This window comes from Nannobrachium achirus (genome assembly GCF_963921795.1).
Source record: "Nannobrachium achirus genome assembly, chromosome: 2".
Classification (NCBI taxonomy): Eukaryota; Metazoa; Chordata; class Actinopteri; order Myctophiformes; family Myctophidae; genus Nannobrachium; species Nannobrachium achirus.
Genome location: NC_137811.1, coordinates 47,617,984 through 47,640,483, shown reverse-complemented (window position 1 = coordinate 47,640,483; position 22,500 = coordinate 47,617,984). Strand labels below are relative to the sequence as shown.

General features: G+C 42.8%; 1 protein-coding gene across 1 annotated transcript in view; it reads right to left on the bottom strand.

The window, feature by feature from the left end:
• Positions 1-22,500, bottom strand: part of triob (trio Rho guanine nucleotide exchange factor b) — a gene marked incomplete at its 5' end in the record, with an annotated part of 183,658 nt that overhangs the window by 15,812 nt on the left and 145,346 nt on the right. Inside the window, 7 exons of the mRNA XM_080754307.1 lie at positions 114-183; positions 315-418; positions 503-569; positions 1,184-1,332; positions 2,179-2,274; positions 12,032-12,202; positions 12,737-13,023. Of these exons, the coding sequence (XP_080610433.1) occupies positions 114-183; positions 315-418; positions 503-569; positions 1,184-1,332; positions 2,179-2,274; positions 12,032-12,202; positions 12,737-13,023 (944 nt within the window). The remainder of the gene's footprint in view (positions 1-113; positions 184-314; positions 419-502; positions 570-1,183; positions 1,333-2,178; positions 2,275-12,031; positions 12,203-12,736; positions 13,024-22,500) is intronic.

Below are 22,500 nucleotides of genomic sequence, written 5' to 3'. Positions count from 1 at the left end.
AAGGTTTCTTTCACTTCCCCCAAATATACCTGGTCACGTTCAAATTAGTGTTTATATTGGCTGTAGATTTTGTCAAATGAAAAATAATGGGAATTAAAGAGCATTTCCCTCACCTGTTTGACAAACAGAGGAGCCAGCCTATCATGATCCTCCAAGCACTTCTCTAGTTCTCCAAGGAAGAAGCTGTGAAGCAGTCAAGAGACACTAAATAAAGGCAAACTGTTTTCAAAAGTCAAATTCAAGCTATTCCATTGGAAAGGCAGTTGTTCACAGAAGTTCATGTCAAAGTGAAGTGAAGGAGGCAGTCAGCATACTCTTTGTGCCAGTCGTAGATCTGGTGGATGTTTCCAAAGACGATCTTGTCTTTCCCTCGCATGTCATCTGGGACTCCTTCCTCTTTCATTCTGGCCATGTAGCCCTGGCAGTGGACATATGTTTTAAATTATACATTCAGTAGGCCCATTCAGATGGTCATTTTCCTGTCTAGGTTGTATTTCCTTACCTCCACCGCTGATCCCAGGTCTCGGACGTAGTCCCTCTCAGTCTCCACCAGCTCCAGTAGCACATAGCTAGGGATGGAAAACAAACCTTCACCATCTCATACAAATACATGAAAAATACACAAATACACTACTGTAGCTGTCATTATGGAGGTCCTAATCATTGCAATTATAAGATAGCACTAGCCATGAGATACAGGTTCTTTATTTCAGCACCAGATTGTCGCTGTCAGAAAGAAACCTACCTCTGTAAATGGAAAAAATAACCTGTGTTCCAATGCATTCCAGAGACAAACTTAACCACTTTCAAACTGGCATCCTTCATGTCATTAGAGGATAAGGATAAAAAAATCGGGTACAATGACGTATAAGATATAGGACGTATAGGATGACGTATAGGATATTGATTTATGTAAAAATGTATTGAAATACAGTGACGACGATATGTAACTCCAGTATTCACAATGAGCAGAGGGGATTGCCTGGTGGCCTAGCCAGTTAGTGCACCGACCATTAATTCCACGGGGGACCCGAGTTCGAATCCAACTCCCCTGTCACATCTCACATGTCTCCCTCTCTCTCTGCCCAAGGTTTCCGGTGTCTACACTCTCCTATCTAAATAAAGCATAAAATGCCAAGAAAGAAACAATCTTTAAATAAAAATAAATAAAAAAAGAACTCACTGTCTTCTCTTCAGGAAACTAGACTTGCGCTCGTCCAAGTCGTCGATGGGGGAGGAGGAGGAGAGGAGGGAGTTGTCAGAGGGGTTGAGAGAGGGAGAGCTGCTGTCGCCCTGCTCCACTGACAGAGAGCTGGGACGCTCCTCCAGAGACTGGCATGGGAGGATGGACACATGCATGGAAGAGAGAAGAAAACAAACAAACAAACAAGGTTAAGTACTGTACTTAAGAACAATTTTGAGGTATTTGTACTTATTTCGGCCATTTGAAAATAGCCGATCTACAGGGTCACAATGCGTACCATAGATCTGCTATTTTCTAACATTTTTTTATACATTTCATTTCATACATTTCAATCATTCATTCATTCATTCATTCGTGAAATGGGACATTCTGCGTACTTTGATGAGTACTTTATACTTTTGGTACTTTAAGTACATTTTGATACCAATACTTTTGTACTTTAACTCAAGTCATTTTTTAATTCCGGACTTTTACTTGTAACAGAGTATTCCTAAATTGCAGTATTGATACTTTTGCGTACAACATGTAAGTACTTTTTCCACCACTGTATAACGGATTGAAAGAACACTTTCCAAAAACATCATAAGCCAACATCATTGTATGTCTATGGAGCTAATTGTAGTGTTGACTTTCATATGTGTCTAAATGTAGGCCAGTGGGCGTGTGTGTTTGTGTGGGGGGGCGGATGCTAGGTGGTTGGAACCGGGTACAGTGGGCGTGTGTTTGTGTGTGGGGGGCGGATGCCAGGTGGTTGGAACAGGGTACAGCTGGCACAGTGAGTCAATGTTCAGACATGACAGATGACAGATGACAGAGGTTATTATGACACAATCCTCTTCAACAACACCATAAAAGAGCACGTAGGAAAACACCCACCCAGACAATAGATACGCAGGGTAGCGTTTGTGTGTGTGTGTGCGTGTGCGTGTGCGTGTGCGTGTGTGTGCGTGTGGTCAGTGTCATTTTGTTCATACCATTTTGCTCTTCACCAACTCCTCTATGGCGCTGACTAGTTCAGCAGCACTGGGAGTCTCTGAACTACCAGGTCGACCAGACAGACGGGAAGCAGCCTGAGAGGGTGATCGACATAGACAGTGACAGTGAGAGAGAGAGACAGACAGACAGACAGACAGACAGTGAGGGACCGATATACTGAACAACAGAGAGACAGACATCATTTATAAGCCACTTGTTTTATGATAGTTTACTTTAAGACCTGCACTACTGATCCCAAGATGTCTTGTTATAAAATACATCAACAATTATTCATAATAATATAATAATAGTAATAATATGATGATGAATGTCATTTGTCATAAGACAATAATGTCAGCTGATGTAGGTGTCACACATACTGTGTGAATGGTCAGGCTCACCATTGACGAGTTTGGACTCCCGATATCCCATTTGTCCAAATATGAACTAGAGTGGGTGTGATGTCCCTAATAGTTGGCTGAACTGGGGCCTAGTTGAAGCTAATCACAGGCTAATGTTGAACACACAAGGGTAATGAGGTGGGCTCAGGTCAAGGACAAGTTCTGGGATCAGACAGCTCTCTGAACACGAGTACTATGGCATGATTGGTCAAGTGACTACAGAGAGGGGGAATGTTGCTAAATATTCTATTGAAGGCTCGACTCTGAAATCGGCCAATAACAAGCACACACTGAGGCAAAGTGCCTGGTCTCCAGGAGATATCCGATACAACGCCAGACAATAGACCATTTAGCTGCTCAAAACCTCAGTAGCCTACGGTGCACATTAAAAAATGTATACAGCTCAAAGGATAATGAATGTGCGAGGAGATGTCAAGTAATTAAGGAAGAACAGGAGTGGGTCAAGGCAAGAGAATCATAACAGGAGTGACTGAAGGTTTTTTTTTACATGGAGAGGTAGGGAAACTGGGAGAGAAGAGAATCAGAACAGAAATCAACATAATGCTGAAGATAGGATCATGCAACCATCAAGAAAAGAAGAAAACAGAAGAAAAAAACATGTGTTAGTGACAAAGTCAAGAACAATGTAATGTAATGCAAGCCTTTTGTGGCTGTGCATGATTAAAAATGACATTACTGTCATGTACTGTACATACAGTAGGTAAAGCATGCAATGCTCAGAAAGAAAAAGAATGAACTTAAAACTAAAATGAGCCTGAAACACAGTGGCAAAGGTAGAACAATCTGACACAAAGTGTGTGTGTGTGTGTGTGTGTGTTGGTAAATGTGGTTTAACGGGACAATTGGCCTGAATACACACCACACTAACAGGACATTTTGGATTAGCAGGACAGGACTGGTGTCCTGCTAATTCATGGACAATTCTGAAATAGCAGAAGTGTTTCTATTGGTCTAGAGAGCCCAAATCCACCTTTTTTTTTTTATGTCCTGTTAATACACATACACCCGACGTTTTTGTGTCTGAACAGCGCCCCCATAGGTTGTGTAATGCTACTGCATGTTCATACACAAGCTCATGAATATTCACACACAGTGTATGTTTTGAAGCACCTGATTGGCTGGGTGTCAGAGTCCTGTTAATGCACATACATGTTTTTATGAACATTTCAATGACATAGCATTTTGGGTGAATAACGTTAGTCATAAACACTCTTCAGGGGTCTGCCATTATAATAGCAACACCACAGGCCCCATGTGGCCCCCAGGGGCCCCTGGCTGCCATAAGCACACCGTTGCTCCGATCCACACTAAACTTGGCACACACACCGTTCAGGGGTCTGCCATTATAATAGCAACACCAAGGGCCCCATGTGGCCCCCAGGGGCCCCTGGCTGCCACAGGCACACCGTTGCTCTGATCCACACTAAACTTGATTGTACAAACACCGTTCTGGGGGTCTGCCATTATAATAGCAACACCACAGGCCCCACGTGGCCCCCAGGGGCCCCTGGCTGCCACAGGCATACCGTTGCTCCGATCCACACTAAACTTGGCACAAACACCGTTCAGGGGTCTACCATTATAATAGCAACACAAGGGGCCCAATGTGGCCCCCGGGTGCCCCTGGCTGACACAGGCACACCGTTGCTCCGATCCGCACTAAACTTGATTGCACAAACACCGTTCAGGGGTCGGCCATTATAATAGCAACACAAGGGGCCCAATGTGGCCCCCAGGGGCCCCTGGCTGCCACAGGCATACCATTGCTCCGATCCACACTAAACTTGATTGAACAAACACCGTTCAGGGGTCGGCCATTATAATAGCAACACAAGGGGCCCAATGTGGCTCCCAGGGGCCCCTGGCTGCCACAGGCACACCGTTGCTCCAATCCACACTAAACTTGGCATAAACACTGTTCAGGGGTCTACCATGTTGGTGGTTTGCCACACCATGGGCCTGCAACATGATTTGCATAACATACAGACAATGTTTCTTAATTATACAAATTTAACCAGATATTGCAATTGTTGTATTGTTATTTTGTGTAATAATTAATCAAAACGTCCCAAAAAATCACGTTTATATTAATGTCCATTTTCCAAGTTTGCCAACATTTTAGCTCACTCCAAGGAGGCTATGCATATTTTACAAACCACTCATCCAATTGACTGTACATTTTGTGGTTCTTACATGTTTCTATTTTTTATTAATGAATTGCATTTGTTTTCTTAATGAAAATCTTGGCCGGATTTAAAAGGCATTTTTAGAATCGGCCCCAGGCCTAAATGGATTAATGCAGTGGTTCTCAACCTTTTCAGGACACAACCCCCTAAATTAATAATAATAGCAGATCTACATGCTCACGAGGATGTAGATTGGCTATTTTCACAATTTCTGCATAATATTTGTCAATTTGGCCAATGTTTAATTTAAACTGTCACTCTAGAGGTATTAGAAAGTACTTAAACTGTCACTTTAAAAATGTGTAGCTATACAAGTGATGACCATGGTAATCAAATGGCTATTCGCATAACAGGTTTACCAGGCAGGCAGTGAGTGGTGGGCTTGCACATACCCCCCTATTCATATGGATAGGCTACTTTAACACCTACTGTAGGTTTCCAGCGGTGACTGTATGTGCATTGTGCGTGTCTCAGGCTACCTGGCTCCATTACTGTGATAGATGAGATTTGTTCAAAGCAAACTTTTAGTTAGCACGCACACATCTAAAGGCGCTCGTGCATGTGACGTCAATAAATGACCGTCCGCCCTGAAAAGAAAACCCCAAAGCTAGTCTGGGATCACTTCACTTTACGGGGTTTGATCCGGTCGGGAGCGGAAACCACTTTACGTCATGTTGTACTTTGGCCGGAACTATCAACCGGATTCAGTTTTAACCCAAAATATTCCCCTGCGCCCAAGGATATACTTTTACGGCCGACCTAATAAACACCTTGATGAGGCGTAGTTTTGCTTTCGAAAAATTAGTTTGGTATGTGCATCTTTTAATCCAACTCGTAGCGACTGGCAAGACTACGTAGGCTACTCCAGCATTTTAAAAGGGATTGGGGAAACAAACGGGGGGAACTAAATCAAAGCGACGCCGCTTCTTCTAGTGGTTTCCGCGCTTTAGGCGGAAACCAAACGGTCTGTTGTGAACGAACACCAGGCTCTCTCCCGGGAGAAAGCCTGGTAGGCGAGGTTACCCCAAAGCACCACTGGTAGCAGCTCTGCACAGTCATGTATGCTGATCAGCGTAGCTCCTATATACAGTATCACATGACCACATCATGACCATGACATCATGTACAGTACATATGAGTTTAAGTTAACTCCGACATACAGGAGTAGGCAGGCACCCAGGCACCATTTTTACCCTTGGGTAAAAATGCTAATTAAGTTCAAGCCTACAGATCATTTTGGTCACTTTATCATCTAATCAGGCTTTTATGAACACCCTGAACAGTTTTTAATATTTATATATTTGATGTAAATGTTATCTTTCCCCCCAGGCTCAGGGCCTCTCCACATACACACCCATTGTAACTTCAAACTTCATTAAAAACACACACTATTTTTTTCTGGTGACTCATACTACCCTCCTAATACGTGAGCAGGCCGTGTTTTCTCAATAACCCTTTTCATTTATTTTTAATAATTCTTTGGGAAAATTTGAAAAATTAAAATTATTACTAATAAATTAAAAATTGTATCGAAAAAAAACATGGCCTGCTCATGTATTAGGAGGGTAGTATTAGTCACCAGAAAAAAATATAATGGAGTTTGAAGTTACAATGGGTGTGTGTGGGGAGAGGCCCTGAGCCTGGGGAGGCAGACCCATGCAAGGCAGAGTTTTTTTAAATGGAATATCCCTTTAAATCCCGATACTGATTCTAGAATTATTCCTCTACACAGTATTACACAGTATAGGCAAAATTCTTGTGTTACGAATTGTGTGTACATCTTGTAGATCAGTGACTTCACTAGCCTTCAGATACAGTATATGACACCAAAGTAGCTTACTACAATTCTAAGGTCAAATTATTCTAAATAAGCTTGTGACCTTGACCTTTTATCACTGAACTGTACTGTCTGTACTGTACTGTCTGTACTTTTACTGTACTGTAAAAACAGTGCAGTAAAAGTTTGTTTATCGGTGATGACACTGATTGACAAATTGTAGCATTCCCTGTGGGATCATAAAGCACCAAATAGAGTGTCTCGTTTGGCTTGAATAAAGCATAGCCTTATTAGCCTACTACCAAGGTTGTCCCGAATATGCCATTTCCTCATATGTGACACAATGTTACTATAGTCCGGCCAGTTTGTGCAGTATTTTGATGGAATCGCGCACTTTTTTGCCTGAAATGCTCGGACTACAATCAGTCTAACCTGCTTGATTCCTCCAGACTCAAATCTAATCCTCATCTCCTTGCTTGAGGGAGCAGGGATTTAAAGTTCCTTGAAGTACACAAGTTCCTTGAAGTACACAATAAAGAGGAGCTCAAGTGGGACACAACGCACGTGAGGATAAAGAATTTGCAACTATATTGCTTTTATCGCCTGAAGAGGTTCGGAGTCTAGGCTACTGCATCCTCAGGCTGGACTACAATAGCTCCATTGAGAGTGTTCTGTCACACCTGGATTCGCCCACGAGAATTATTAAAGTTATATCACTGGATTGATCCAGACAGACAAACAGTCTTTTAATTATATAAAAGAAAATAATGTGTGAATTAAATCAAACAAGCCACCTGTCCTGTTCTCTGATTGGCTGTAGCACGTCTCTACTCTCAGTGCTGTCACAACCCATGTTAGGCTTTTAGGTTATAGGACGGCAAAAGGATCATCTGGGCTAGCATGTTGCATTGTGAACCGGGCTTAAGAAATCTGTTATACAATCCGGGATGAGGTGCGTGTGTGCGCGTGTGCGTGGGTGCATCCGGCAGTGGTAGGTCACGTCAGACAGTGGGTAGGTAGGAGTCTATGGCATCTCAGTGATGTCATGATGACTCAGACATGCAACAAAGCGGTCATATATCTGCACAAAAAGGGGTAAATTGCCCCCATTGATTACGGAAGGGTACTTTAGAAATCTGAAGATACCCTTACACTTAAACCTTATGCTGTATGTTTACTGTTCAGAGAGAAAGCAATGGTGCACAGTCATTTAGATAATCATCTGGGGACCCCCTCCCCAAAATAATTCCCTGACCCAGAGGTTGAGAACCACTGCTTTAACTAACCAGAACAAAAAAATAAGCCATGTGCATAGATTACACAGATTATGAGTTCCATTTGGTTCCATTTGTATATAGTCACTAGTAAGACTACCCTAAGCATAAAGTAACACGTAGGATTTACTTTCACACATATTCACAGTATTTAAAGCCTTGCCTTGTACAGACTGCATACAAACAAACCAACTGACTGTGGGGGGAGGGGCAGCTTCTCACTCACACAGTTTTGAGTGAGTGCAGTGAGGGAGATGGGGGATGGGCAGGCAGCACAGGTGAATTTGATCAGTGGCTGATTGCATTGCAAGCTAGTAATCAGCAAGTGGGCTACAGTGGAAAGAATGAGTGAAAGGGTTTCCCTGCACAAGGTGAAATCTTTGAAAAGAGTGAAGGAGAGCTTAACTCAAATTGGTTAACAATCGGCAGACAAACAGGCAGGCAGGCAGGCAGATAGACAGACAGACAGACAGACAGACAGACAGACAGACAGACAGACAGACAGACAGACAGACAGACAGATAATGTTAATTTAACCTTGCATCATGAGACTTAGTGTTCATTTGGTTCCATTTGTACTGTCAGAGCAGTGTAGATGTTGTTGACTAAAACTATGACGAAAAGTATTTGTCGATTGCATTTCTTTCACTGACAAAAACTAAATAAAAACTAAGCTGTGATGACTAAAACTAAGACTAATTATATTGACAATTTCGTCAACAAAATCAAAACTAGACTAAAACGTTAGGGAGGGACTAGTGGAGTAGAGAGTCATTTTATGTTTGGTTGTTCTCAAGTGTTGCGTGCTGAAAATAGCAGATCTACAAGCTCACAACGTGTCGCGCAACGCGTTGTGAGCTTGTAGATCTGCTATTTTCAGCACACAACCAAGTGTAAAATCACTCATTACGATGCCATCAAGGCCTGCCAAAATACATTTTAGTTGACTAAATGAACTGTAGATTTAGTCGCCTAAAAATGTATGATATTTAGTCGACTAAAATTAGACTAAAACTAAAACTCTTCAGGTCACTAAATTATGACTAAAATTAAATGACATTTTATTCAAAACTAAATCAAAATTTGTTGTCAAAAACAACAGTGTCAGAGTCCCTGGGCCTGAACAGTGGTTCTCAAAGTGGATTCCAACCTGGAATTCACTTTGAGAACCACTGTGTGAACAGAATATGAACATTTTTACATAACAGCATGGTAGCAATATCAGAATAATGATAGTTGACAAAGTAACCATCTTGGTGGTGCCGGTGGTGATAACATTAATATCCAAAGAAAACATTTGCCTTGTCATGGCATGTTCGGGGACATCATGAGCATTTAGCAATACAAAAGATTTGCATTCATTCAACCTTTATTTAATTTCTCGAAAAGATCAATTCAGGGAGATCCTCATTTACTACTTTATTGAAAATAGATGTTTTGATTTATGTAAATGTGGGGGTTTCTGGACTAACGCTGGTATTAAACATAATTCTGGAAAAAGTAGCCTATTTATACATTTGCAGGCAACTGAATAATGGGGATGCAGTAACGCACTGTAGCTTATGAGATACTGCAAATCAATTATCAAATTATAATTGCCATAATTATTCCTTGCAGCTACAAAAATGATGTCATACAACATGTAACACAACATTAAAGTAGGGCTGGGTGATAAATCTCAGACCTGACTTTCTTTTTTTTTAAGATTAGTTTTTTGGGCTTTTTATGCCTTTATTTGTTAGGATAGTAGACAGACAGGAAATGGGGAGAGAGATGGGGAATGACATGTGGCAAAGGTCGTCCGGATCGGGAATCGAACCGGCGACCTGCATACCTAGACTTGTGGATCTGCTATATTTTAAAGATTCACTTAATTTTTCTTCCTGTGCATTTACCCGCTGGAAAAAACAATGTCATTGCTTAATTGCAGTGCACTTAAAACTGACCCAAAAACAACAAATGTATCGATAATTTATACCTACAATCGACAGGCTGCAGTCTAAGGCAGATTTTGGTTTCGGAAAATGATTTGAAAAATGCTCCCTTCAAATGTTCTGGGTAGCTATAATCATTGTAGCAGGTCCCCCAGCAGCAACGTTTCACCATGGCCGTAATAATGTAATATAAATGTTTTTGATATTAATTTGCCTATATACCAGTAAGACTCCCTAATCGGGTCACATTTATGATCGGCTACTTTTGACTATTTTCCCATATTTTTTTCCCAGGGGGTCCGTGGGGAGCCCAGGCGGTGGCTGGGCCCCTGGGTACCCCCTGGGTGCTGGCCCCGTCTCTCCCGGTCGATGGGGGGCCAAGGTACGGGCTTTTTAGCGGGTTATGGGAGCCAACTTTGGGTGGAAGTGTTTTGCTACGCTGTCGTCCAATCCTCACAGTTAGGGAGAGGGCTTTGCGACAGATCAATCATGCAGTAATCATGCAGATCTACAAGCTCGCAGCACGAAGCATTGTGAGCTTGTAGATCGTCTATTTTTTGGCAAAGAGATTTGGTAGAGAGTGAAAAACTACTGTATCAAGTACATATATTATGTACCTTTTACCAATTATAGAGGGTTTAAATAGTACTGGATATGCAGCTCGGCAAATAAAAGGTGAATTGATCCCAGTGTATGACAGAGGATGATATCACGATAAATTAAATCTCCACAATATGATTATTTTGAGTGTTTTTTATCACGATAAACGATAATATCGTATATTGTCCCATCCCTACGGTCTGAGGTGCTTTGGCGGTCTTCCCCGAATTTTGTCTGATTACAGCGGGGCAGGGCTACATTCCTGTGTCCTACAAAAAATAAATGTTGAACCTTGTTCATGATTGGTGTGTTTTTCAGCTATAGTTTTTGGTCTTATAACCCTTCCAGTAAATCTCTTATGAAAATCTCTAAAGAAGTCAAGAATAACAGACGAGCTGTAAAGTTAACTTCACAAAGCTTAAGTCTATTGACCCCTCAGTCATGACATTTTCAATGTCCCCCTTCGACCAAGATGGATGAAAATGCTAGTTTGTTCACTGCAGAACTTTATTAACAGTAGCTCAACATTGAAGATGTTGAAATCACATCTCTCAGCCTGTTCTCAGGCCTGCTAAGTCACACACAGTAGTCATATTGCATTGAATTGTAGTTTACCATCTCAGTGGCACCAACAACACTTAGTTAGTGAGCTTTGTATCGATGTCATTCCAGTCCTGCATGTTTACTGGCTTATATTCCACTTGTATGGTTGATCCTGAGGGCAAGTCAGGTGTTGAAACAGTAACACACCACTGTAGGCAAGAGACATTGACCGAAGTGCTGTACATGGTGCATAAATGACAAACAGGCCTACCAGTAAGACTCCCTAATCGGGAGATAAGCGACCGTCAGGTCACATGTATACACAAAGACGGATGTAACTGGCATTGGTTCCTAGTTGTGTGGACAATGTATAGTTTTGGTTGGCTCAGAGAATGTGGGGTGTACCGATTTTCGTGATTTTAGGGCAAAATTTGTAGGAGCAGTGTCAAAAAATGTGTTTGAAAAAATCGGCCTGATGGGGGCGCTATATGGGACAGATCCATGTTGATGACATGAGTGTAGACATACTGTGTAGCGATTTGCGCAGGAAAATTAAGGAACATTAAAAGCCAGCGAAAAAACAAATGTGTCTTAGGAAGAGATTTAAAAACATCAATAGAATGCCTTGTTTGTGTTTAGCTATGTCACATTTAATCACATTTGACCCTTAAATACCCTGCAGTGACATATTTTCATGTGTTTAATTGCAGCTGTCCTGTTAATGTAGTTAGTCCTGTTAATTCACATGGGCGGAGCTTAGAACCTAATTATCTAATGTCCTCCTAATGTAGGATTTTGTCAGATTGTTAAAACTTGAGTTGTGTTGAGTTTATTCAACTTTTGAAGTGAAATATGTGTTCTATGGCTCAAAATAGATTTTTTGACATGCTCCACATATTAGTAAAGCAAGTGGAAAGTGGTGTCCTGCTAATGTTGTAAACCGCAGGTTTGAGCTAAAGGGTCCTGCTAAACCACATCTACCAGTATATGTGTGTGTGTGTGTGTGTGTGTGTGTGTGTGTGTGTGTGTGTGTGTGTGTGTGTGTGTGTGTGTGTGTGTGTGTGCGCGCGCGCGTGTCTGTCTCTTATCATTGCATACACGTCGTTGTCTCTTTACCTTGTCGTCCTGGGAGTCAGGCTGCAGCAGGCTGTGCTGCTGGATGGCCATAGGGGGCGGTAGAGGGACGGCGTCCGCTCCCTCCTCGCCCTCCTCCTCCCCACAGCTCTGCATGCCAGACGACGAGGACTTGGAGAGGGTCCCGCTGCTTAGACCCTCGTTACGCATGCGCTGAGAGACAGAGAGAGAGAGAAATAACGTTAACAAAGTCGATGTTGAACATACATATTGTAAACCAGTCAATCGGTCAAGCTTTGACCGATGTCAGATGTATGGGGACACATTTGGAGAGTCCGAGCCTACAGTTTACAGATTTTTTAAGTGCAAAATCAATTGTAATCAATTTGAAAAACGTTTTCTTTTTTTTCAAACTTTCATCAATTGTTCACCAGTATTGACATGCCCTAAATAGGGATGCCAGTTTGAAAACCCTAATTGCTTATAGGCTATAATATATCAAGTATCAAGGACAATGAGCACATGCTACAATGCTATAATGCAGTGGTTCGCAAAGTGGGGTCCAGGGACTCTCTGTGTTCCTTGAGGTGGTTCCAAAAATCTGGTCTGCAATTCTGAGAATGTACAAATGGATCCAAAATGACCCTTACAGAGTCAATGTGGTTCAATGTGTACACTCTCAGAGTTACGGGGTCATTTTAAATGAAAAGGATGAGAGGAGAACCACGGCTATGAGGGATCCCTCACCTCCTCCAGGGTTTCGTCCTGTGGCGTGGCAGCGTTGTCGTCAGAGTCCTTCTGCGAGCCGTGCGTGGCGTCGGCGTTCTTCCTGGCATCCTGGCGGTTCTTCTTGTGCTTGTGGGCCAGCTTCTTGACGTGGCCGTCCGCCTTGCCGGAGCTGAGCCGCCGCACTGGGCTGGTCAGCCACTTCCTCAGGGTGTTCCCTGGACGCTTGGGCCCTGGAGAGCTGTGAGGGCCCAGGGTGTGGCTGGAGCCCGGCTGCAGGGCGTCGTTACTGGACACGGACAGGGTGTCTGGAAGTGGGGGAATGGGAGAGATACAAGAACGTTCATAAATGTGTCAAGTGATTGTTTGGAATGCGAGTATTGGTGCTGGTTCTTTTCATCGTCATAAAAGGAGGCAGAATTCTAAATGGGTCACCGTCATGTTTCTACAGACAGAATGACATTTGGTAGTCTTATGGAAACCGTTTTAGAATCCTTAATACAACTTCCACTGTATGAATCTTTGGACTGTGAGAGTGCAGCAACGCTATTCAAAATGTCTCCATCTGTGTGTGTGTGTGTGTGTGTGTGTGTGTGTGTGTGTGTGTGTGTGTGTGTGTGTGTGTGTGTGTGTGTGTGTGTGTGTGTGTGTGTGTGTGTGTGCGTGCGTGCGTGTGTGTCCATTCCCTGTGCCTTTCGTGCTGAATTGTGCTTCAAACTATAGATGGCGTTCAAAGCGAACAGGCTGTTGCTAATTTGAAAATCATGGCCCACAGTATTATGTAAAACTTAACTTGCATAAGCTGTTCTCCCTTGGGAGTGTGTGTGTGTGTGTGTGTGTGTGTGTGTGTGTGTGTGTGTGTGTGTGTGTGTGTGTGTGTGTGTGTGTGTGTGTGTGCGTGTGCGTGTGCGTGTGCGTGTGCGTGTGTGCATGTGTCTACATGCATGTTATCTGAATAAGCCGCACTGGTCTCCCCACCACAGTGGTGGCAGCTCCTTGGGGAGACTGTAGGAGGGAGCTGAATCTGCAGGCTGTTATAGATGGATTGCCAAATGTGTATACATACATATGGTATGGGTATAGAGGGAAGATGCATGGATGGATCAAGTCTGAAAACCTCTCGGAATGATCCACCTCATCTCAACTTGAAACCTACTGTACCGCCACATCGCTCTTTCTTCCCTTCCTTGCTGCCATCCTACAGTACATAGAGTAATGTCGTTTTGTATCCCCTTCCTTGACGTGGCCACCAATCAACTGGATTTCCTGCAGCAACATTTATTCATGGCACTTCGGTCATCCACAAGAAGCGACAGACAAGGGCGCTCGCTTTGGAATCGCAAGGGTGCCCGGGATCGCAAGGGTTCGATCCCGGGCACCGCCTACTCAGCGCATGAGCAGTACGGAATGTGTAACTCAGATGAACTGGGAGACTGACAGCCAGTGTAGCACCACAACTCTGCAAAACCTCTCCAGGGTTTAGCGCCTTGGGACACAGACACCCTTGTTGCTCGATACCACTTCAACCTATTACTTACTTTGAGTAAGCCGCAAATGGCACTGACAGACACCCAAGCTCTCTGAAGTGCTTTGTGAGGATGATGATGTCACAGTCGTGAACTGGAGTTCAGTTGTGTCTTGTCACATTGTGCACATTCAAGACTTTTCACCTCGCACAAAATGGTCAGAGTTCAAAGACGGGTCACAGCATGTTTCCGCGCTAAAATAGCCTGCCTGCTAAAGTGGGGGCGTGGAGGGGATAAAAACCTGGACATGCTACTGGGGCTCGTTTCAGAATAACATACTGCTCCAGTGGGCAAATGCAAGCCTGTGTCCATTAGGAATTTGAATAAATCAATACTGTTTCATATTTGTGTCATATGTCTTCGTATGATACACCTGATCAGAATTGGATTATAAGGGTCTTGGAATGAGGTCTGGCGGAGCCTGTTTCACTTCTCTTTTGGAAGCGGAGAGAGTGAATGAGCTCTCATGGGATGATGTTCTCATGCTGCAGAACGGCAAATGATTTCCAGAAGGAGCATGCCTGCAAAAACAAGTGCATCTGTATGGTGCTACAAGCTGCCATTAAAGGAGCAGTGCAGCGTTTTAGACTCTGCCCTACATTTGACCGTTCACCCACTTTTATACAAGCTTTTTGGAATCTGCTTAAAGTAAGCCTCCCCTCCAAAACAAATGGAAAAAGAGATTACCTTCACCCCAGTATACAGTTCCCTGGACATTTGCATTTAAATAGAGGATTATATAAATTTATACATTTAGGATTATCCTGCAATGCGGCCAAAATGTACACCGATCTGCCTTCATATGTACAGTACACTGCTGTTACCTCTCTGTGGACAAAATGTATTTATCTCATCCCATACTGTGTTTTTCTCCAATGAAAAAAGATGTTTCAAAAGGAAACTGTATTCCTTCTTTCTTCTGTCTTTATTGCATTTTCCTTCTGTCACAGTGTGCAAAGCAGCCACCAATTTCACTCAGTGGATAGTCCAATGCTAACCCTCATGTTACCTGACCAGCCATAAAACTAGACTACGTCACCAGTGGTGCATGTAAACCTATATGCTCACCCCACAGCAGTCTGTGCTGAGAAAGGGAGGAAATTGTTCAGTTCAGTGTTTAGTAAAGGTGTGTGTGATCTCTGGACTGTTCAGTGAAATCAGAGCTACTATAGCTTTATGTACAGTACTTGAGTAGATGATTTCTGTTTAATACCTACCCCCTTTGTGAAGCAATGTACAACTTACTTTGTTGAGTTATTTGACAAACCTTGTTTGGAGTGCTTGTTTGTGGCAAGATGTCACGCTATAGGAGTGCTAACTTCCGTTGCAGCTGACTGTGAAGCAAATGTTCTATAAACTAACATTTTAAGATGGAAACCTTTATGTTACAGTATGTCCTCTGTAGTACAGAGCTATTGCATCTCAAATAATGTACATTTACTGCACTTGAAATTCACAGGGAAGTGGCATCTGTTAAATATTAAGGACCAAACATTACAAACTACGTGTCTATGGTTGGATGACTTTATGTGACCCCATAGGGCAATTTCCCATAAATGGCAGGCATGGAAATTCCCTCTGCCCATTGAAATTACACAGCACTAAAATGTATAGATGTTGTGGCGTGCCTGTCTGCCTGTTCTTGCGTGAGCACACCTGCGTGGGTGCGTGTGTATCAGTTGTTGAGTCTTTGGGAAAGTTATGTTTTACTGCGCCGTGCTGATATAAAGCATGTGTTCCCACATTGCATGCGGAGAAAGAAAGAAAAGATGTTTTTCCACGAAAGAAAAACATCTCCCACATAATGCCCTGCAAGTGTCCTCTCTGACTGCGGGGATTTATCCCAGCATCATTACACAGGGAGAAAACCAGGCTTTTCAGACGAGAGATCTATACACACAGTAACCAGCGCCTCCTGAATGATAGCAGTTTGGCGATGTGGTGGATATTTACACGACACTGCCCACACAACCCTGCTGCATGGATGTCTTTACACCCACCCAGGGGTACTATCACTTGAAGAGGTCATCAGGGTTCCCACACATCTTTACCAATTTATTTCCAAAACTTTTCCAGAATATTTAACCCGATTTCCAGGACTATATAACAATAATTCAGCTCAATAACGAGTCGCTTACTCCTATGCGCAATGCCCAAAGACAAGTAGTAGTGTATGCCAGTGGTTCCCAACCTTTTCAGGCCGTGATCGCCGAAATAATTATATTTGAACTGGGGACCCGGCACCCTGACGAGCACTAAGAATTTTATTGTGAAAATAGCCGATCTACATGCTCACAACGCCTCGCATTGCGAGGCGTTGTGAGCATGTAGATCTGCTATTTTCACAATTTCTGCCTCTAATATTTGACAATTTGACCAATGTTTAATTTGTCATTTCAGAGGTATTAACAAAATCAATAACCAATGCATAGCTATTTTTTCCAGGACCTTCCAGGACCCTTGATCAATTCCCAAACTTTTCCAGTACTGGAAAAAGTTGTTTCAAATGTCAAAATATTTCCAGGAATTTCATGACCGTGTCATGGGCAGCACCGGAGAGAACCTATCTCGTTGTCCTGTGATTCATTCAAAGCCAGAGAGAAAGTCAAGACACTTTCTTTCTGCCCTGACCAGACCCTGCATAGCCAGTGCAGGGTGTTTCGCAGCACAGGGAGACTTGCTCCCAGCGTGTTGAACAAACACGAGAGAAGCCATAAACATGCAGAGGTCAGGTATTCTCATGTGGAAGCAAACAGAGCATGGTTCCTACAGACGTGACTGGAGTCATGCTGGAGGCTGGGCTACTACACCAGTAGACAGATGTTTTGCACCGCTGTTTCCCCATTTGTGGGGCACGGACCAATTTGTATGAGTTACAACTCCAGTAAGAATCCATTTATTTTCCTCAATTTAAAACAAAATATATGTATATTTCAAAAGATTTAAAAAATAAATAAAAGAATAAAAACATTACACATCTAGTAATAATAATTAAGAAGTAGTGAAAATAGCCAATCTACAATTTGTGCCGCGTTGTGCGCTTGTAGATCTGCTACTTGGGTCCCAACTACTCTGCTACTTGGGTCTGCTACTTGGGTCCCAACTACTCTGCTACTTGGGTCTGCTACTTGGGTCCCAACTACTATGCTACTTGGGTCTGCTACTTGGGTCCCAACTACTCTGCTACTTGGGTCTGCTACTTGGGTCCCAGAGAAACGCCTCTTTTGGGTCTCGACCTGAAAAGTTTGGGAACCACTGTTTTAAACTGTTGAGTGAGAGGATGAGGGAGTGAGAGTTACTTATTTTCCATTTGTAATGAACTAAATACCATGCAGTCAAATCAAACTAACACACGGCACTGCATCATCTTAGCTGTAGATTTGCTCTTATAATTATTATGGAAGCAAAAAGTATGGGAATCACGTGGACCAATTGGAAATGGTGTCCAGAGAATCAATGTTCTCTGGGCTGGCAGTAGTGATCTTGTTAATGGAGAGGTGTAAAGGGGGTCAACAACCTCCACAATCTCCTACCTTGTAAAATAAGACTACATTTTGTACATTGTATGCAGGTGCATGCATTGGTAACACATACATCTGCACACACGCACACACAGAGATGCAGTCTGTGTTCTTTGCCCTGTGGTGTGTCTTTAATCAAGAAGACACTTCACCTTTTAACACTCATGTTAAAGGTGTTAAAGGTCACTACTGTCACATGGGTGACAGTAGTAGAGTAAGTAATTGTCATGTACCTCCAGAACTACACACAGCAAGGATTTCAGTTGTTAGATGTAGTCTTGTTGAGGTCTACAGCATTCATAGCACTGTTTCACTTTTATTATTTACAATATATGTGTCATTTTGGAGTGAGACTTCATGAGTATTCTGTACATAATCTTACTCATACGCATTACACATCATGTGTGAAGTTAGGGTTGTACTACACTTCAGAAAGGTTGATCTACAGTATGTGGGCAAAATACCAGTGCCCAGCAGGGCATCTAACCAGTGTCTAATTGGCAGACTGATGTCTCACAGTGTCCTAATTGGTTATAAAGTGTCTGGTTGCCTTCCCGGCTGGCTTATCAGCAGACTCAGCAGGGTGCCTTACTGCCCAGATGACTGTGACAGCAGCCACAGGACAGGGGACACACACAAATACACAACCCACTCATCGCGTGCTCAAGCTTGCAAGCTCTCGCCCCTACACTCACACCCAAGACCAAACAGCTACTTAACTGCAAGACCTTAAACTCAGTACTTGGCCGTCCCATCAACATCATAGTGTCTTCTCTCCACTACCCTGTTAGCTGATATCCTCCGGGACATTCCAACAATCCTATTTTAAACAGATGCGTGCTACTGTTTCTTCAGATGTTGTCTATTACATCCACCCACCACAGCCAACCTTGTCACAGTTTAATTCATGCCAAACCAAATGCACTGTTGTAAACATGCTAGATTTACAACTCTGGGTGCCTCTGCCCTATGGTCAGTGCCTCAGAAGGGGGGGGGGGGGGAGGGGGAGGTTGTTCTAGAATTGTACCAGCGGTGTTCCACAGAGGCATGCCTGGGATTCCAGAGGTGACACATTGGGGGGCATTTCCTGGTGTGACTGTGTCTTCCTTTGGAGAGGGAAGCAAACATACACAAATGCACACAATTCAGGTTGATGTGTCTGGTGACGCACAGAGGGGGGCTTCAGTGTGTGGGAAAGCCCCAGGGGGGATGCTAGTCAATCTTGATGCAGTCCGAGTTAAGAAGGGTATGGTGGAGGAATACAGAACTAAGATGAGGCCAGTATGTCGTTATAACGACCCAAGATGATGTTATTACAACATAAACATGTCGTTATAACGACACAAGATGACGTCATTACAACATAAACATGTCGTCATTATGACATAAGACGTCGTTATTACACCATAAACATGTCGTAATAACATAGCCACATACCCACGCGGCAGCAATGAGCCGCTGTAAAAATAAATGTATTTAAATTGGGTTTAATGTTTTTGACTGTGAGACAACCAAAATAGGTTGGTGTGTCCATCCATCACATAACATCTTTGGTTAGATGCTGGCTCAGGTTCCTCTGTTGAGCTTAATGTGGATTGTGGACCCTTTTTTATTCTGCTCCATTATTTTCTCCTCTCCTTGGGGTCTAGTCTGTCATGAACACCCTTCTGGCCATCTGTCCGCCACCAATCTGACCCAGTAGACTCCATAATCTAGTCACTCTCAATCCAGACCAGTCAATCCCATTATAGCGTGCTCCCAGAATTACTTCCATTCGTAATACCTCCCGATAATCCACCTTTGATCAATGCACATCCATAAGCCAGCCTTAAAATAATAGGTCGGCATTTGATTTGATTTTAAATCTACAGTGGACAAAGACATACAGAGATAGATCTTTTTCTGACACTGGCTCTTGAAGAACGGTCCATTGCATTGTGTTGTGTTACAGTACTTAGTTGTCACCGATAAAACAAATAACTGTTTTGACAACTCTTTTTTTCTTCTCCACCATCACTCAAGTACAATGAAAGTGTAAACATGTTGTCTTCATGTATTACACTCTCCCAAGAAAAACATGCTACAGTCTGTATACAGTATAGTATTAGTATGTTGAATATCCAAGTGAGACAAAACAATTCAGCACAGTGGGAACTGGAGCACTCAAACCACATGAACCCCTTTCTCATTCCTATCTTTTATTGCTTTTTGCAATATCTAATAAAAAAATATAAAAGCTATGAAATACAAGCCTTGAGAATGATAAATGCTGCACGTCATTCTCTCTGAGACAAAGACCCTTAAAAAACAAAACAAAACAAAACAAAACAAAAACACTGTGCATTCTCCCATACAAGATCACACCTCGGAAAAGAATCAGAAAAAAAGTATACAGTAAAGTCTCATGAACATAATCCTCACTTTAGAATGGGAGATACTAGAGTATGTTCATATGCAGAAAGTATCCGGTTCAACTGCATACAAATAACCCCCAACACTCACGTTACACATAACATAGTACATACCCAGGTCCAGTAGCCAGACCTTGCAGTTGTCGGAGTGTCCGCCTCGAGATGAATCCATGTGACAGAGTTGACTGAGAGTCACCAGGGACTGGATTCCATGGGCCATGTCACCCCCAAATATCAAGCCTCATCTACCACCACCTCCTCCCACATTCACTGCATTGCCTCACAACACATTGAGTTAACGGCACACAAGTAATGATCTCGACAGTCAGAAACTGCACACGGAGGTTTTAGAGAGAGTGATTGTATATTGTCATGCATGCAGTGAAGAGTTAAGTCAACTGCAGCGTTAGTGTTGCTCTCTCTCTCTCTCTCTCTCTCTCTCTTTCTCTCTCTCTCTCTCTCTCTCTCTCTCTCTCTCTCTCTCTCTCTCTCACACCCTCCTCCCTCCTTCCTTACTGAGTGGGCTGCTGTGAGGGTATTGGGCAAGCCTCCACTGTGCCTCCGCTGTTCTGAAGGAACCTTTGGAGACACGCACACACACGCACACACACACACACACACACACACACACACACACACACACACACACACACACACACACACACACACACACACACACACACACACACACACACACACACTTCTACCGTATTACCCTTTGTAGAAGCACCCGCTGACTTTGTGTGGGAAGATGCATATTTTACAGGCATTTGGAGGCATACAAGTATGTATTTTTCCTTATTCTAGACTTTGTTTTGAAAATAAATAGAATTGAGCCGAGTGAGAAAAAAATGTTCAGTGCTCAAATGTCATATTGTCTTTGTTATCGCTTAGATACAGGTTCTTGTCAGTAATATCTCCAGTAATATCCTCTCTGCATTCTCTACTGAATGCACAATAGGCTTTTCCATAGGTGTGACTGGTGTGCTCTTTATACTTATAATTTCATGCAGCGTATTTCATAAAAGATCCCAGTCTCAGCACTCCACGTGACAAGTCCCCTGTGGACACTGTACAGGCCACTACAGGAGGAGTTAAACAGGCTACACATACTGTACAAAGATCTCCCTGTTAAAATATGTGTGTTCCCTATTAGTCAAGCTCCCTGGCTCTGACCAAAAACACTGTTTCCTGTAAGAGTGTAGGCATATAGACTATACAGTACACACAACACGCCATCTCCTATAGAGATGTATTATCAAGCATGCCATCACTTATATCATTGCATCAATATAATGGGTTCAGAAAAAGAGGCATTCACTGCAAAAATGGCTAATTTGGCAAAATGGCTATGTCGGCAGGGAGGGAGCTGTTCAAGAAGCACACACTCAGTTCCACTAATCTAATTGCACAAGTGTTTACCATTTTGATGGGAGTCACCTCAACCTGATTTTCCAAGGAATCTGCAGAAGGTTTCACTTTTGATCATCACAGGATCCCTTGTTCTTGCACCCAGACACATGCATTGCACATGTGCACATGCATGCGTGTGCGTACATGAACACACGCACACACACATAGGACCTGACAGGTCAATTCTCTGTCAAATCTTTAAAGTCACTGAGGTTAAAGTGTCTTGTTAACTCAACTGAGCAGAACACTCTGAATAGAGCGTCACCTGTTGTGAGGTCTGCCACCCAGTTGTAGGTAGCTTTTTATAGCATCACATTAGCTTTATACAGTATTGTGCATGGTGGGACTGCATCTATACTACTAATTTGTTTCTTTTCTTTTTGTGGCTTTGCCTCCAGACAGTCCACTGCCTCCGTCTCTGTCTCACTCTGCCAGTTGCTCAATGCTCAGTGGTGTTTATGTGACACAGCAGGGAAAAGGGAAACTTCCTGGAGACGATGGTGGAAGAAGTACTCGGAATTACGAGGTGTTTGTTCAGTAACTTGAGTCTCCCTGTCTCTCCCGCTCTTTAATAAATATAAAATACATTTTCAGGTCGGGATACCAACTTCGTCCAATCAGAAGAGATAACTCATACAGGATACATGGATAAACAAGTGAAATTGGAATTGATGACACAAGGATTGGCTGAAATTGGCAACCCGACAGAAATGTTACTTTCTGAGCTGGAGAGACGAGGAGACTACTTGATTATTAGTTACGTTCAAAAAGGTTTTGTTTTAACCAAAAAATATCACTACTCTAAGTAATAGTCCTGTATTCAAAACTTTGCTTGAGCAAAATTATTGTTATCAAAATATACTTAAAGTACAAAAAGTAAAAGTACTCACATCACGTTTTAAATAATCAAACCT